General features: G+C 38.8%; 1 protein-coding gene across 3 annotated transcripts in view; it reads right to left on the reverse strand.

Moving 5' to 3' along the window:
• SPAG1 (sperm associated antigen 1) overlaps positions 1 to 17,800 on the reverse strand; it is a 78,448-nt gene that overhangs the window by 58,052 nt on the left and 2,596 nt on the right. For 2 of the 3 annotated variants that reach the window (XM_045454065.1, XM_045454064.1), the window contains exons 2-7: positions 17,081 to 17,222; positions 15,143 to 15,302; positions 7,955 to 8,080; positions 3,881 to 3,945; positions 3,173 to 3,282; positions 2,231 to 2,336 (exon numbers count right to left, since the gene is read on the reverse strand). In XM_045454065.1, the coding sequence (XP_045310021.1) occupies positions 2,231 to 2,336; positions 3,173 to 3,282; positions 3,881 to 3,945; positions 7,955 to 8,080; positions 15,143 to 15,302; positions 17,081 to 17,220 (707 nt within the window). In that variant the 5' untranslated portion in view covers positions 17,221 to 17,222. Of the gene's footprint in view, positions 1 to 2,230; positions 2,337 to 3,172; positions 3,283 to 3,880; positions 3,946 to 7,954; positions 8,081 to 15,142; positions 15,303 to 17,080; positions 17,223 to 17,800 lie in introns of those variants that run through there. The other variant, XM_045454066.1, reaches the window with a different exon arrangement.

Genomic DNA, 17,800 nt, shown 5'->3' on the forward strand with positions numbered 1-17,800 from the left:
AATAGAAGATGAAAATGGAAGAGCCAGAAAAAGTAGCAATTTACTAAGATCATTAAAGATAATTATAAAGCAATGACATGGTTGGGTAGAGACCAAACACAGAAAATACAAGTAAGAATAACTAATACAAGTACCTGACACTGAGCACTTCCCACGTGCCAGGCACTCAACACTAAGCTCCTTTAATTCTCACTACAATCCACGAAAGACATATTACTGCTCTTCCTATTTTACGGATGAAAAAAAATGATGTAACAGAAAGGCTAAGTAACATGCCCAAGGCCACAAGTTAGTAAATGAGAATCAGGACTCAAACCCAATCTACTCCAGCACCTGCTATTGTTACCACCGTGTTATCCTGCCTTTCAGTATGTTGCTTTATTTAGTCCTCACAGCTGCTCCGAAGTAGGCACTACACCAGCGTCATCACACTGAGAAAACTGAGGCAAGAGAGGTGAGGAATCTGCCCGACGTCAGAAAAGTGGCAGTCTGAGTTCCTTTAGCCATTATGACATGCCGCTTTATTTTTTCCCTCTTTGATTTTTTAATTTTTTTTCTTAATGTTTATTTTTGAAAGAGACAGAGAGACAGAGTACAAAGGGGAGGGGCCGAGAGAGAGAGAGGGAGACACAGAATCTGAAGCAGGCTCCAGGCTCCGAGCTGTCAGCACCAGGCCCAACGCGGCGCTTAAACTCACGGGCTGTGAGATCATGACCGGAGCTGAAGTTGGATGCTTAACTGACTGAGCCACCCAGGTGCTCCTCCCTCTATGATTTCTTAAAAGAAGACAAGAAAAATTTTGTTCCCTATAATAGACTAAGATACTCCACTGGTGGAAATCTACGAAAAGAGAACAACATCAGTATTGATGTCCATCTATCTGAAAGGGGAAGACTATACTGAATAAAAGAACGTACCTTGTATGTCCACCGAATCAGTGGAGATAAAATGCTTTAGAGACACAACATTGAAAAAGAAAATCTTCTTTTCAAAGGTGGAAAAAAGTTTGTAGAGAGTTTATTTCTAAGATGGTGTAAGGGATTCTATAAGCACAATTAGTTTGTAACAATGTTTTAGGAAATTAGTCTACTTTTCATGGACTATAAGAGCTTCAAAAGCTCATATAAGTATTTATTGAACATCTACTATGAACCAAGAACTTTGTTGGACACTGGGGATACAAAGGTATAAAAAAACTGACAAGGGCACTATGCTCTGACAGAGCTTACAGTCTGCTTACTATCAAATCACACGAACTTAAATTATACCTCCAACAAGTACCACAAAGGAGACGCAAGACTGGGGGCGCCTGGGTGGCTTGGTTGGTTAAGCGTCCAACTTCGGCTCAGGTCATGATCTCACGGTCTGTGAGTTCGAGCCCCGCGTCAGGCTCTGTGCTGACCGCTCAGAGCCTGGAGCCTCTTTCAGATTCTGTGTCTCCCTCTCTCTCTGCCCCTCCCCTGTTCATGCTCTGTCTCTCTCTGTCTCAAAAATAAATAAACGTTAAAAAAAAAAATTTAAAAAAAAAAGGAGAGGCAAGACTGCTACAAGAGCGTATAAATTGGGGGTCAAGGGTGGGGAGGAGTGGAGTAGGGTAAAGATTTAACCTTGTCTGGGAGGTAAAGGAAGACTTCCCCCAAAGAAGTAAAGCATGGGATGAGATCTGAAGGTAAGTTAGAATTAACTAGATAATGAGAAAAGGAAAGAATATTTTACACAGAGACCCAGCATATGCAAAGACCCTGTGGTGGGAGGTAGTATCATAAGTGCCATGATTAAATCTAGGCAGTATGACTACAGAACCTGAATTCTTAACCTCTATGCTATATGGACTTTCTGTCGAGTTCCATTCAGATGCCTTCTATTTTCTCTGTAAAATAGAAAAGTTAGGACCTCTGTCAAAACGGGGTGGGGTGGGGAGCTTAAAGGGTTGAGAAAAAGTATTTAAAAAACAAACCAAACACAAGTAAATTTATGATAAATCATAAGTATAATATCTTAAATGATTCTGAAAGACTTTTTATTTATATCATTTCAACAATTAAATAGAAACATTATCTTTTTTTTTTTTTAATGGGAAGTTTAAAACACTACAAAGGTTCCTGGTTGGCTCAGTTGGTAGAGCATGTGACTCCTGATCTCAGGGTCATGAGTTCAAGCCCCATGTTGGGCTTGGAGCCTACTTTAAAAAAAAAAAAAAGCAACATAAATCACAGAAAAATCTGCTCACCTAGTATAATACATCACAGCCTCCTCATAATCTCCTGAGTTGAAAGCTTCATTTCCTTTTTCCTTTTCACGAGTAGCAAGGGAAGTCTTTTCTTTCTCAGTTAGACCTAGAAATAAATGTTATCTGCTATAAATAAAAAAATATATAATTGAATAGAATTTTTAAAAAATTTAAATCCAAGAATGCTTACTTCAACAGAAGCAGTAAATTGTGAAGGAAATAAAAGGAAATAGAAGGTTTCTTAAGTTTAGGAAATGTTTCTTTAAATCATCACAATTTGTGAGTGTTTAGACTTTTTTCTATTATTGGTTTTACTTCACTTTAAAGGAGCTATACACCTATGGACTTCAAATGAAAACAAACTGCTATATCTTTTTATTTTGAGGTAAAAGGAAAAAAAAAATGAGGTATCTGGAGAAAAAGAGGATTTGAAAAAAAGTGAAAAATTATAGTAAAAACATAGTTTTATACTTATATTTTTGAGTCTTACTAAACCTCAGTGTAACTATTACTCATAAAATTAGGTAAAGGATGGAACTGAATTTGTTAGAGGTGGTCAACTCTAGGAGAAAATCCATGAACTTTTTTTTTTTTTTTTCCAACGTTTATTTATTTTTGGGACAGAGAGAGACAGAGCATGAACGGGGGAGGGGCAGAGAGAGAGGGAGACACAGAATCGGAAACAGGCTCCAGGTTCTGAGCCATCAGCCCAGAGCCCGACGCGGGGCTCGAACTCACGGACCGCGAGATCGTGACCTGGCTGAAGTCGGACGCTTAACCGACTGCGCCACCCAGGCGCCCCAAATCCATGAACTTTTAATGGAAATCTGTACTGCTTAAAAAGAAAGTCTTCTAGACCTTCTAGACCTAATAGCTTTTACTATAATTTTTAAAATGTAAACTGTAAAGACTACTAAATTATTCTTATTTTTCCCCAATTACCTGCTGTGTCTATTCTTGTCTCAATTTTAGACAAATGTGACTTGTTGTTTATTACGGCTTTTTCTTTGTAATCTTCGTCAATTTTTGAACATTCTTTTTCCACGTCAAATCTTAAATGAAAGGAAAAAAAACTGAAAAAATGTACATTATAAGAAAATAAAATGTATTACTGATATTCTTATAGTTGTACCACTGTGCCTTTAGAGACATATTCTGAAAATGCGTAATAGGTTTACGCCACAAATGACCTGTTTCACTCTTAGAAACCATGCAACTCATTGAGGATCTACATGGGGTTTTTTTGTTTTGTTTTGTTTTTAACGTTTATTTATTTTTGAGAGAGAGAGACAGAGTGCAACCAGGGGAGGAGCAGAGAGAGAGGGAAGAGGATATACATGTTAATCAAACCGAAACTGTTCAGAACTTCGTAATTAAAATTATAATTAATTTATCTACTTGAAATTTTTGTTCTTTTTCTTTGCAGTGGGCATAGGATTACCTATTTTTTGTTGCTTTTATAAACAAAAGGATGCTATAGATATTTATTCAGTGAAAAATGAAGATCAAAAGTGCTTACACCAGATACTCTTAGTACTCTGCCAAAGTAACTTGGTAGTTCAGATTTATAATAATTAAGAGATTACTACAATATTCTATGATAGAGAATTTTTCAGTGACAAGTTTTGTATGAAGAAATATAAAACATACTTATCCCATTCTGCATAATCCCTTGGGATTTTCTTTTTAGTTGGTCTACTATTAGAATATTTTTCCTGAAAGAATAAAATCATATTTTATGAGACATATTTAACATAAGATTAGCAGATTTTATGATAAACACAATGTGAAGTATTGGATTAAGATATACCAATTAAGAAAAATAGGTACTCTTGAAGTTATAACAACTCCAGTATTGTAACTATAACACAGAGTATGTTAAAAAAAGGATTTTAAATTGGTAGTTAATTCTGGGAGCGATCTACAGGACTTTAAGTACATATATAAAATTTTAAAACTTACAGTGTGAAATTTCATTTTTAGTGATTTTCTTGTAAAAAAAAGTAATGAACTATCATTCAGTCTTTTAAAACTTAGGCACTGGAGAAATAAGATTAACTACTTTGGTGCATTAGAATAGTTTTGTTTCCAATGACAGATTCCCAACTGGGACTAATTCTATTAAAAGAATAAACTGTTGGCTTATGTAACCAAACTGATGAAGAGGCAGCAGTATTGCTAGATAGAAGATTCTGATACCCTCTCCAGCTTTTCCACTCTCCCCTTGTCCCCAGTCCCTGTTTCTTTCTGCCTACTGATTTCCTTTTCCCCGCTGGCTCTTCTTTTTCCACGTAGCAGGCATAGTGGCCACAAGCATTGTGGGATTATAAACTCACAGGACTCCCAATCAGAAAGGAAAAGGAGAGGGCACCTGGGTGGCTCAGTCGGTTGAGCACCTGACTCTTGATTGGTTCAGGTCCTGGTCCCAGGGTCATGGGATTGAGCCCCGAGTTGGGGTCTGCGCCGAGCATGGAGCCTGCTTGGGATTCTCTCTCTCCTTTTGCCCCTTTCCCTCTTTCTCCCAATCACATGCTCTCTCTCTCTCTCTCTCTCTAAAATTAAAATTAAAATTAAAAAATTAAAGTCTTTATAAAAAGAAAAAAAGGAAGGAAGGAAGGAAGGAAGGAAGGAGGGAGGGAGGGAGGGAGGGAGGGAGGGAGGGAGGGAGGGAGGGAAGGAAGGAAGGAAGGAAGGAAGGAAGGAAGGAAGGAAGGAAGGAAGGAAGGAAAAGGAGAATGACTCCTCTCTAACTTCAGTTAGAGAAATCCCAGGGAAGGATTCAGGATTGGCTAGCTTGGGTCAGGTGCCCATCCCTAAGCAGGCACTAGCTCCCTGCCATTCAGCAGCCCAACCTCGGTCACATGCCCCCTACAAGCACCAGAAGGGAAAGAGAGGAAAGCAAACAATAGCCGTAATGCTCAACAGTTTCTTAAATGGTTTCTTAAAAGTTAGTCACAATCTGAAACCACTTTGAATGGGTCATTTACCTATGCACAATTTTGTAACATTGGGCATCGGTCACTTGGAGTTATGCAGATCTTCCAAATATTCCTACATTTCATTATACAGTTTAAAAATCTTGGGGCACCTGGGTGGCTCAGTCGGTTGAGAGTCCCACTTTGGCTCAGGTCATGATTTCACTGTTGGTGAATTTGAAACCAGCGCTGGGCTCCCTGCTGTCAGTGCACAACCCATTTTGGATCCTCTGTCCACCCCCCCTCCTCCCAAAATAAACATTTAAAAAGTAAACAAATACAAATAAGAATTGTATCTGTTAATATCTGCATGGAGCTCATCAGAAAAGTCTTTAAGTATCCCCTTAAGGAGAAATTTTTTTGTCACAAGTATTTAAGAGCCATATAAGATTCTGAAAAACTCTAAGCTGCACTTGAAAGCTCAGATTTTATCACTAGCAAAAACCACTGTCAGTTCTTTTCCTTAAAGTGACACTCCCACTTGACTCATTTTCAATACAGTGTCTGTCAAACACCCAAGTCTGAATAACCACAATTTGTCTGTCAATCACTCTTTCAAGTTAAAAACTGTTCCAGGAAAAAGTGGTTACTTGAGCTGGCAACTGAACTCAACCTACAAATCTCAAAATAACCTAGATTTCTCTTCACCATGAAGTGCTTTTCGGTTTTTTTTGTGTGTGTGCTTTAAGTTTATTTATTTATTTATTTTGACATGGTGGGGGTTGGAGAGAGAGAGAGAGAGAGAGAGAGAGAGAGAGAGAGAGAGAACATTCCAAGCAGGCTCCATGCTGTTAGCGCAGAGCCCGATGCACGGGGGTTGATCCTCTGAACCATGAGATCATGACCTGAGCCAAGATTAAGAGTCGATGTTTAACTGACTAAGCCACCTTGGCAGCTCTTGAAGCATTTTTTGAATACTTCATATTTTGTCACACAGAATATTAAAAAGATAAGTCCTCGAGACTCAAGATTTAACAAAATAAAGAAGTCTTGTTGTTTCATAGAAGACATTTTTAAGCTAAATTGGAATGTTTACTGTCAATGGGTAGCAGTGGGGAAAAGTAACTACTAGTATAGTTTGGTCCCACTCACTGCCTTGATTTGTGCTAAGGCACCAGCAGCTGCACCTGCTGCAAATGTCAACACAGAGAAAAAGACAAAGAATTAGCATTATTTTTTAAAATAGCATTGACTTTCTAGACCCTCGGGAAGGATCTCTGTGACACCCAGGATCCACGGATTATACTTTCATAATCACAATACCACACTGAACTATATAACCTCCTGTTACATTTTTACAGCACAGACTTAGCACAAAATGGGTGTCCAATAAAAACAAATTTATTGATTACAGACAGTGGTATCCTTACAATATTACTGTGTACCTTAGTTACATGAGTTATTCTTTTTTTTTTTTTTTTTAATTTTTTTTTTTCAACCTTTATTTATTTTTGGGACAGAGAGAGACAGAGCATGAACAGGGGAGGGGCAGAGAGAGAGGGAGACACAGAATCGGAAACAGGCTCCAGGCTCTGAGCCACCAGCCCAGAGCCTGACGCGGGGCTCGAACTCACGGACCGCGAGATCGTGACCTGGCTGAAGTCGGACGCTTAACCGACTGCGCCACCCAGGCGCCCCTACATGAGTTATTCTTAATGGGGAGTAAAAAGATGCAGGAAAGTTAATTATCAGAGAGCTGTGTGATGAAGAGCTATGGATGTTTTTTAAATAAAATTGAATATTCAAAGAAGAAATGAGAATAACAATAACGAGTTAATCCAGAATGAAGAGATCTGGGTAGCCAATCTTCCACAAATGATAGGAATAAAAGAAAAAATTGGGGGGAGAGGGAATGGAATGTGTGATCCATGTAAGAGCCCAGAGACTCCCAATGCCTATGAGACAATGGCTTAGATTCTATAATATCCGAGTCAGGTGGATGCTCAGAAGCTCAGTTTTAACCTGAAGTTAAGTATAAATGGACCTGGGGGCACATAGGTGGCTCAGTTGGTTAAGCATCTGACTCTGGATTTCGGCTCAGGTCATGATCTCACAGTTAGTGAGATCAAGCCCTGTGTCAGGCCCTGTGCTGTTGGGCTCTGTATGGGATTCTCTCTCTCTCTCCATCTCCTCCACTCACCCTCTCTCTTGCTCTCTCTCTCTCAAAATAAATACATAAACATTAAAAAATATATATAAATGGACCTAGAACTCCAACAGGTTTTTTTCTCTATGAAACCCATGGGTTAAAAAGGACAGGTCTACAGAACAAAATAGGGATCAACCACAGAAAAATCATCACAAGGGGCTGGGGAAATAAGGGGGAAAAATATGCAATAAACAGAGGAATGACATATATAACTGCTTGAGTACTTTAAGTCCATAGTTAATTATGTTACAAATTATTTCCTCTATGCTTCTACTGGACAGATAAAATTATTCCCTGAAATGCTCACACACTGAATTAGATCTTATGAGCACATAAGATCATGGCATAACAAATGAAAAATGAAGAAAGGCAGTAAGCTCAAGATGCAAGTCTTCAAAGGGAAATGGCATTTCATTTTGATCACCAGGTGATGAAACACAGCCAACTCAAGAAGGCAATAGCACACGGCCAGCTGAAGGATAACCCCAACTCTCAGAGGACATCACACTGTGGTTACTCTGATTAAACTGAGCTAGCGCCCTCAATAAACAACAATCGTCTCCCCCCCACCCACCCACCCCCCACACCAAAATGGCCTACCTTACTAACATGAAGACGGCTGTTTGAACCACGAACTGGAGGCAAATTATCTTCCACCACTGGAAATGTCTCAGTTTCATGAAAGTATATTTTATTTTCTTCATTTTTAATTTCTGATACCCAACTCTGAGAAGAGGGAGAAGAAAGATGAACATACAGTTTGAAGTAATTAACCAGGTGTTAGAAAGGACTATACATCATCATAGTTTCTTAAGTGTTCATTTTTGGGGGGACTATTTGGTCATGCCATTCTATCTGTAATGTTCTTCTGCTATTTTATTTTTTTTTAATGTTTATTTATTTTAAGGACAGAGAGCATGAGTAGGGGAGGGCAGAGGGAGATAGAGAATACCAAGCATGCTCTGCGCCATCAGCAGAAAGCCCTATGTGGGGCTTGAACTCACCAACTGTGAGATCATGCCATGAGCCAAAATCAAGAGTTGGACCCTTAACCAACTGAGCCACTTAGGCGCCCCAATCTACTCTTCCTTTAAATTGTGGTAAAATACACAAAACAAAATGTATCACCTTAACCATTTTTAAGTGTACAGTTCAGGATTGTTACACACATTCACATGGTGCTGCCCTTCCTACTTTCATTATCTTGCAAGCTTACTCTCATCCCTTCAAACAAGCTTTTCCTGAACTTCCTGGTTGGGCTAGAAATGCTCCTCCTCCATGTATTAGCACAGAGATTTAAAATCATCCATGTATTGTTCATCTCTCTCACATTCTGTAAATTCCTTTGGAGGCAGAACCTATGTCTTCATCTCATCTTCGTGATGTATGAACCTAGCACAGTGCCTGGCACATAACAGGCTCATAATAATGTTTATTAAACTGAATTGTTACAGGTTCCAGGCAGAAATTGAGAAGTTTCTTTGTTATCTGTGAAATTCTATTATTATTATTCAGCAGCTATATAGTGAGGGTCTAATATATGTCAAACCATATTAAATTAGACATGGTTGATACAGTGATAAACTATATTATCTGCATCAGGAGGCAGGGAGACAAAAAGGAGGCAGACAGGTGAAACAGAAGAAGAAACAGAAAAACAGTAAGGGAAGAAAGGTGAAAAGGAAGAGGAGGAATTACAAAGGAAGAAAGAAAGAGAGAAGGGGGGCAGGGGGCAGCAGCACAGAGAGGGAGAAGTGGCAGGGAAAAGCATGAAAGAAAGGGAGATGAGAAGACAAAATCAAGAAGTGACTGAGAAAGAACACACGGTTGGGAAAAAGCAGCTTCTGCAACTAAAACTAAGCTGTTTTTCCCTGGAAAATAAAGCCAAAGAACTCGGACATAAACTACTATTTTAACTCGTAGATTAATTACCAGATTTTCAATTTCAAGTCAATAAAATGGCAAAAGAGAAAGTTTTTAAAAATGTAGCTTTCTGGGTTAGAGAATACATATTCCTCAAAACTGTCTTCAAATATATTATCCAACCCAGTAAAATATGCTGAATAAATAAAGTAAAACAACAAAGAACTATTTCTCCAGAATCCATTTTAGGAAGTTATCTCTTCAGCAAAAGGAAACCACAAAGAACTCTGAGGAAACACAAGCAAATATGTATCTGGTGGAGAGGAAGTTTTCCTAAATATAAATGCAAGAAAAGATAATAAAGGATAAAACCAAGAAGAGTGATTACATAAAATGTTTTTAATGAATAAACATGAAGAATACCACACACAAGATTTAAAAGACTAATGACAAATTGAAAGAAAATTTAGACTATATATGACAGATCTCTTACAAATTAATAAGAAACACAGCAATAGAAAAATCAATAAAGGGATATCTCCTCCTGGCCCTGATAGAGTATCAGGGACTGGATTTACCCTCTTGCTTAACTCTAGAAAACCAGATAAAATACATGAAACAATGATTTTCAGACACTGGACAATAGGTAGCACAGGACAATGATCCCTGAAAGAAAGGAAACAAATGAGGTAAGTCTTGCATCTGTCCCAATTTACTGCCTGTAATTTCCAGGCTACAACATAGGGAAGGGCAACCCAAACAGCCCTGCGGTCTCATCGAGTTCAGAGGAACAGAGTGCAGGCTTCAGGGAGGCAAAGACTGCAGAGACACGGGGTGCAAAATAGCCAAGAAGAGGGAGCCAGACAGAGTGACAACTCTAAAGATGACCTGAATAGCACTGTATATCTGTTCAAGAAATTTAATTCATAGTCAAAATCTTGCTTATAAAGAAAACTTGAGACCGAGATGGTATCAATGGTGAATTCTGGAAAATATTTAAGGAAGAAATAACAGCAATTACACACAAACTTTCCTAGAAAATTCAAGAAGAGAGAACACGTCCCAACTCATTCTAAAAAGCCACCATTACCATGTTACCAATACCAGACAACAACATTACAAGAAAATTACAGACTAGGAGCTCTCATGACTGCAGACACAAATATACTTCAAAAAATTTTAGCAAATTAAATCCAGCAATATATAAAAAAGACACATCATGACCAAGTAGAATTTATCCCCGAGTGCTAGACTGGTATAACATTTGAAAAGAGTGCACATAATATACCTTATTAACAGGCTACAAAGAAAATCTTATTTTCCTCTCAATGCAGGAAAAGAATTTATAAACTTCTATAACTATTCATGATAAAAATTCTCATCAAACAAGGAATAGAAGGGACCCTCCTCAGCATTATAAAGGGTCACATCATAAAATCTAAAGGCAACATTATACTTAATGGTGAAAAAAAAGCTGAATGATAATCTTCCTAATATTGTGAGCAAGACAAGGATATTTGCTCTTACCATTTCTATTCAACATGGTACTAGAGAGCCAAGCCTGTGCAATAATGAAAGTAAAAGAAATAAAAGGCAGCCATTCTGGAAAAGCCAAAGGAGACCTTTTATTATTTGTGGATAACATGATCCTAAATATAAAAAATTCCAATGAATCTAAAAAAAAGTTACTAGAACTAATTTGTAAATTTAACAAGATTGCAAGATGCAAAGTCAATATAAGACCATAAACTATAAACTTGCAATGGACAAATAAAAATGAAATTAAAATTCCACTGATATGAGGTATCTACATTAGTCAAACTTATGAAACAGAAAGTAGAATGGTGTTTGCCAGGGGCTGAAGGCACGGGGAATTGGAGAACTGTTGTTTAATGGGTACAGAGCTTCAGTTTTATAAAATAAAGTTCTGAAGATTGATTATACAAGATGAATATAACACTACTGAACTGTATACTCAAAAATCTCTGAATATAATGGGCACCTGGAATGGCTTAGTCAGTTAAGCGTGTGATTCTTGGTTTCAGCTCCGGTCATGATCCCACAGTTTGTGAGATTGAGCCCCGTGTCGGGCTCTGCGCTGACAGCATGGAGCCTGCTTGGGATTCTCTGTCTCCCTCTCTCCCTGCCCCTCCCCCACTCATGCTCACACTCTCTCTCTCAAAATAAATAAACTTTAAAAAAATTAAAGAATTTTTTTTCATGTCTGAATATAACAATGTGAATATAACATTAACGAAATGTACACTTAAAAATGGCTAAGATGGGGCGCCTGGGTGGCGCAGTCGGTTAAGCGTCCGACTTCAGCCAGGTCACGATCTCGCGGTCTGTGAGTTCGAGCCCCGCGTCGGGCTCTGGGCTGATGGCTCAGAGCCTGGAGCCTGTTTCTGATTCTGTGTCTCCCTCTCTCTCTGCCCCTCCCCCGTTCATGCTCTGTCTCACTCTGTCCCAAAAATAAATAAACGTTGAAAAAAAAAAATTAAAAAAAAAAAAATGGCTAAGATGGTAAATTTTGTGTGATATGTATTTTATCATACCAAAAATAAATAAATACATAGTACATACATAAAATTTCATAACTAGAGTGACTTAGAATAAGCAAAAAAAATTGAAATTAAAAAACATTAACTTTGGGGTGCCTGGGTGGCTCAATCAGTTAAGCATCCTTCTCTTGATTTCAGCTCAAGTCATGATCCTACAGTTTGTGAGTTAAGCCCCTCATCAAGCTCTGCACTAACAAAGCAGAGCCTGCTTGGGATTCTTTCTCTCCCTGTCTCTCTGCCCCTCCCACACGCATGCTCGCTCTCTCTCTCTCTCAAAATGAATAAAGAAAACTTAAAAAATTTTTTTAAATAAAAAACATTAACTTTTACAATAGCATAAAGTATATTATATACTTAGGAATAAATTTAAAAAATATGCAAGAACTACACACTAAAAAAAACTACAAGATACTGGGACAAAACTTTAAAGAAGACTTAAATGAACAGAAAACATATGATGTTCATGGATCAGAGAATTTCAATATTGTTAAGATGTCAATTATTCCAAAATTGATCCATAAATTCACCACAATCCCAACCCAAAGACAAGCAAGTTATTTTGTAGTAACCGGCAAGCAAAGGACCTATAAGAGCTAAAACAACGATGAAAAAAGAGAACAAAGTTGGAGGACTTGTACTATCCAATTTAAGACTTAATATAAGCCTTACCACAATCAAGAGAATGAGGTACTGGAGTAAAGAGAGACATTTAGATTAATGGAAGAGAATAGACAGAGTCCAGAAATAGACCCATACATACACGGTCAACTCATTTTTGACAATGCTATCAAGGTGTTCCATGGGGAAAGGATAATCTTTCATTAAATGGTGCTTGAAACCTTGAATACCTATATTGTATGTGTGTATCCAAAAATGATAACTGATCCTAGAACTAAATTTAAAAGTTAAAGCTAGAAACTTTCTAGAAGAATCATATGAAGGAACTTGGGGATCTGGGATTATTAGACAAAGACTTCCTAAATAGGACACAATAGACTGTAAAAGAAAAATTGATTTCATCAAATTAAAAACCTTTGCTCTTCCAAAGACACTATTAAAAAAATGAAAAGGGAATCCACAGGATATAGAAAATACCTGCAAAAGGTGTATCTAATGAAAGATATGTGTTTTACAACTCAATAAGTACACAAATAATTCCATTTTTTTTAATGGGCAAAGGATTTCAAGACTTTTCACAAAAGAAGATCTATGGATGGCAAATAAGCACATGAAAAGACACTCAGGGAAGTCAGTCATTAAAATGGAAATTAAAACCACAATGAAACACCATGGCATACTTAATAAAATAGCTAAAATTAACAAAACTGGCATTACGAACTGCCAACCAGGATGCAGAGCAACAGGAACTTTTCTTTTGTTAACGATTATTTATTATCGAGAGACAGAGAGAGACAGCATGAGTGGGGGAGGAACAGAGAGAGAGAGACACACACAGAATACGAAGCAGGCTCCAGGCTCTGAGCTGTTACCACAGAGCCTGATGCAGGGCTTCAACTCACGAACCATGAAATCATGACCTGAGCTGAAGGCAGACGCTTAACCAACTGAGCCAGCCACCCAGGCACCCCAGCAACAGGAACTTTTATACACTGCTGGCAGGAATGCCACTTTGGAAAACATTTTGCTCAACCGGAAAGTGGATAAACGAACTGTGAGATACCCACACAATTCAATACTACTCGGCGATTAAAAGAAACCAACTGTGGGGCGCCTGGGTGGCGCAGTCGGTTAAGCGTCCGACTTCAGCCAGGTCACGATCTCGCGGTCTGTGAGTTCGAGCCCCGCATCAGGCTCTGGGCTGATGGCTCAGAGCCTGGAGCCTGTTTCTGATTCTGTCTCCCTCTCTCTCTGCCCCTCCCCCGTTCATGCTCTGTCTCTCTCTGTCCCAAAAATAAATAAACGTTGACAAAAAAAAAAATTTAAAAAAAAAAAAAAAAAAAAAAAAGAAACCAACTGTGAACATGCAACAACGTTGACACATCTCAAAAGCATGATGCCAAATGACAGAAGACACAAAAGACCACACATACTGTATGGCTACATTTATAGGAAAGTCTAGAAAAGACAAATCCGTATGACAGAAAGCAGATCAGCGGTTACCAGGAACCAGGGTATGGAGTCAGCACTGACTACACAGGGGCACAAGAAAACTTTTTAGGCTAGTAGAAATGTTTTATAGCATATACATGTGTCAAAACTCAGTGAAATGTAGACCATTGCTATTTTTTATTGAATGTAAATTATACCTCAATAAAGCTAAATCACTAAAGATATAGCTATTAACAAAAGAAGAAATTCAACTGATAAAAAAATTTAATGTTGCTAGTAATCAAATACAACCTTATCATGTTTTCAATTATTTAATTGATTAAAAAATGATTACAGTATCCAGTGAAGAATACCTTAATTTTTTTTAATGTTTATTTATTTTTGAGAGAGAGAGAGGGACAGAGCGTGTGCACAAGAGAGTAAGCAGGGGAGGGGCAGAGAGAGAAGGAGACACAGAATCCAAAGCAGGCTCCAGGCTCTGAGCTGTCAGCACAGAGCCCAAAGCAGGGCTCGAGCTCACGGAACACGAGATCATGACCTGAGCTAAAGTCAGACACTTAACCGACTGAGCCACCCAAGGGCCCCCGTGAAGAATGCCTTAAATGGGCATTCTTATATACTGTTGGCAAAAAGGCACAACTTTTCTGAGAATATGCAAATGTGTCTCAACAGTCTTAGAATTATTCAAATCCTTTGATCAAGCAGCTTGAATACTAATAATTTATCCTGAGGAAATAACCAGGATGGTACAAAAGAAATTATAAATCAACATGTTTGTAGAGCTCTATTTACAGAAGCTGAGTGAATTATTTTTCTTTGATAGGATAGAATTTTGTTCAGTAATTTAAAATACACACGTGGGGCACCTGGATGGCTCAGTCAGTTAAGTGTGGGACTTTGGCTCAGGGCATGATCTCCTGCTTCGAGAGTTCGAGCCCCGCGTCGGGCTTTGTGCTGACAGTTCAGAGCCTGGAGCCTGCTTCAGGTTCTGTGTTTCCCTCTCTCTCTGCCCGTCCCCACTTGTGCTCTGTTTTTCCCTCTCTCTCAAAAATAAATAAACACCAAAAAATATATAAAATAAAACAAAATACACACGTGGATGTACAGACACAAACATACACATTCACAATATTCTCCTGCGTATGAGAAGCAACCAATACTACGTAAGTGATTGCCACTAAAAGCCCTTCACTGACAAAAAAGGAAAGAAGTCTACGATTTTGGAAAAGTGAAGTGGACATATATTTAATGTGACAATGTCACAAAGCCCACAAAAACCGGGGTCACTCTATACCTTTATATCACCGTCAATTTTTTCCCATTCTTCTGCTGTAAAGCTGGATGCTGTTGCTGCAGGCTTATCTTTCCTCAAAGCTCTACTTTCAGGAGCCAAGCCTTTAAGGCGCTTTTCACAAAATTCCGTAAGTTCAGGATAATATCCTTCCTCACCAGACCTTTAAAAAAAATTCAGACTTTGGAGTTACCACTTTATTTAGAGATCATGTAGTCTGGTGGTTTACAGGCTGGGCTCTGTGGAGCAGAGGGGTTCTGTGGACATCTCCAGGGCAGCCCCTGCACAGGGATGAAGGCCGGAGTGTGGGCTCCCCACTCCCCTTCCTCCATTTTTACGTTACTCTATGGAGTGAAGCCGCGAAGGAAAAAATGGAGCCCCAAAGACACCAGTTTCCATCACACGCTTTGAAAGTTGAGTAACATTTTCTCTCCTCTGTAACGTGTGTTTACTTTGTTACATAAGATAATTTTAACTTACAAATGGAAATTCAATATTAGAGATAGGCACACAGTGAGACTGGATTTCCCTTCCAAGGAGGAGTTTGTAGCTCAATGTTTTTCCCCCAAAGGGATAGGAAGAAAATGGCGAAGGGAGGGTTCAGAACAACACGTCTCTAACCAAACATTCCAGGAACAGAATTCACTCCTAGAGAGTTAAATGGAAAACTCTGTTCATGGCTGTTTAAGGAAAATCAATCTTTTCCATTTCTCTTGTAAGTCCGTTTACTTTTAAATTTTTAGAAAAATTGAAAAAAAATCCCACTTTCAAATTAAAATTTTTAAAATAAGTTCCAAACCAATGCAATGTAATTTAATTAAGCCATTCACAGAATTTCTTAGAACCAACATAACGTGGCTTTTAAACTCTTCCATCGTGCAAACTTCTCATTTGCTTTATCAGTCCTTGACCAAACATAAATGAAAAGGTGCATACACTGCTGAGAAAAAAAGGAAAAATATGATATCTTTCATCGTTCCATTTCAGAAATGATGAGGTTATGACATCTACTCTGCCTGGGCATAAGCGGGGATGCTTAGGGAGGACAGGAGGCTGAAGGTGTTAACAGAGAAAAAAAGGAGAGGACACAGTGATGAGGAAGGGGGTCACAAGGGAAAAAATACAGAACTGCCACCAAGCAAAAGCAATAATACTGATGTGCTCAAAAGGAGTAATTCCTGCTCCACAAGTGCTTCTGCAATATTAGGAAGGAAAGGAAACACCCCCCATCACATCCAAAATAGGTGGCACAGATTGGTATGCCACAGGGCAGTGTTTCTTGGAATGGGCTCCCTTGACCACCTGCATGTCAATCAGCCAGGCACTTGTTTAAAAACATATGTTCCTGGGCCCCACTCCAGATTTCCTGAGGCAGGATCTCTGGGAATGGGACCCTCAAATTTGCATTTTTAACAACCATATCTGATGTATATTAAAGTCTAACAATCACCACCACGGGGTCCTCCCCCTGAGAAGGCCCAGATCCCCTGCCTTCTGGTCCTACTTCCTGATCTTCCCGTTATCCTCTCCTTGTGACCAGCTCACAGTAAGTTGGCATCTTTGTTGGCAGATAGTATGGAGGGGGAGAGTACCAAAGAACTTTATCAACCGGTAGGCTGGTGAGCTAACCTTATCTCCTAATGGCTACTCCCACGGCTACTTTACCTTCTCCTAGAAAACGTGGAGGAAGCAAGAAAAATATCCTCTTGAATACTAATGAGCCTAAATGGCATGCTGGAAGTAGACCTAGCCAGAACCCTCCAAACTAACCACTGGATCAAAACAATGATTTTGGAACCTAACTTGGGGGAAAAACAAAACAAAACAAAAAAGCCAACATCAATGTTTGAAAAATTTCTGCAATATTTCTGAGAGTTTCAACTTTCAGAAGGCACAATATAATTGGCATACTGAAACATAAAATGATTTTTGAATGCTTACCTGAGCACACAAAGAATTTTTTCCAAGTGTTTAACATCTGAACATTTTTCAATATACTTGAAATCCAAATGTTCAACGGGAATTTTAAATGTTTTTGTTGTTCCAAAACCCCACAATGATGGATAATCTTTGGTAGTCATGGCTGAAATGTAGCACACAAAAAAGTTATGAAGTATATACATAGTAAGATTTAATTTGGATAGTAGTAACCATCTAGGCATTTCTGTAACATTTATTTTTCAAGTCTATGGAAAAGGAGCTGTGTTTTTTCTAAGAAGGAAGGCTGCTCATTTTAAACTCTCTCTCCGTGATAACAACAGTTAAGTCATTCCCTGCCTTTACATTCCCTGCTGCCCAGTCACATCAACGAACAGCTCCCAGATCTGTGTTCTAATGGCACTGTGCCCATACCTTTCTCATGGCATGTATTTTAATTATGTATTTTTGTCTTCCCTTCTAGACTGTGAGATCTTACTTTATTCATCATCATATATTCAGGACTAACATAAGTAGTGCCTTAGACCTTTAAGAAACACTTGCTGAGGGGCACCTGGCTGGCTCAGTTGGTTAAGTGTCCAACTTCAGCTCAGGTCATGATCTCATGGTTCATGAGTTCGAGCCCCACGTCGGGCTCTGTGCTGACAGCTCGGAGCCTGGAGCCTGCTTTGGATTCTGTGTCTCCCTCTCTGCCCCTCCCCTGCTCGTACTCTATCTCTCTCT

Source organism: Leopardus geoffroyi, chromosome C3 (genome assembly GCF_018350155.1).
Source record: "Leopardus geoffroyi isolate Oge1 chromosome C3, O.geoffroyi_Oge1_pat1.0, whole genome shotgun sequence".
Lineage (NCBI taxonomy): Eukaryota > Metazoa > Chordata > Mammalia > Carnivora > Felidae > Leopardus > Leopardus geoffroyi.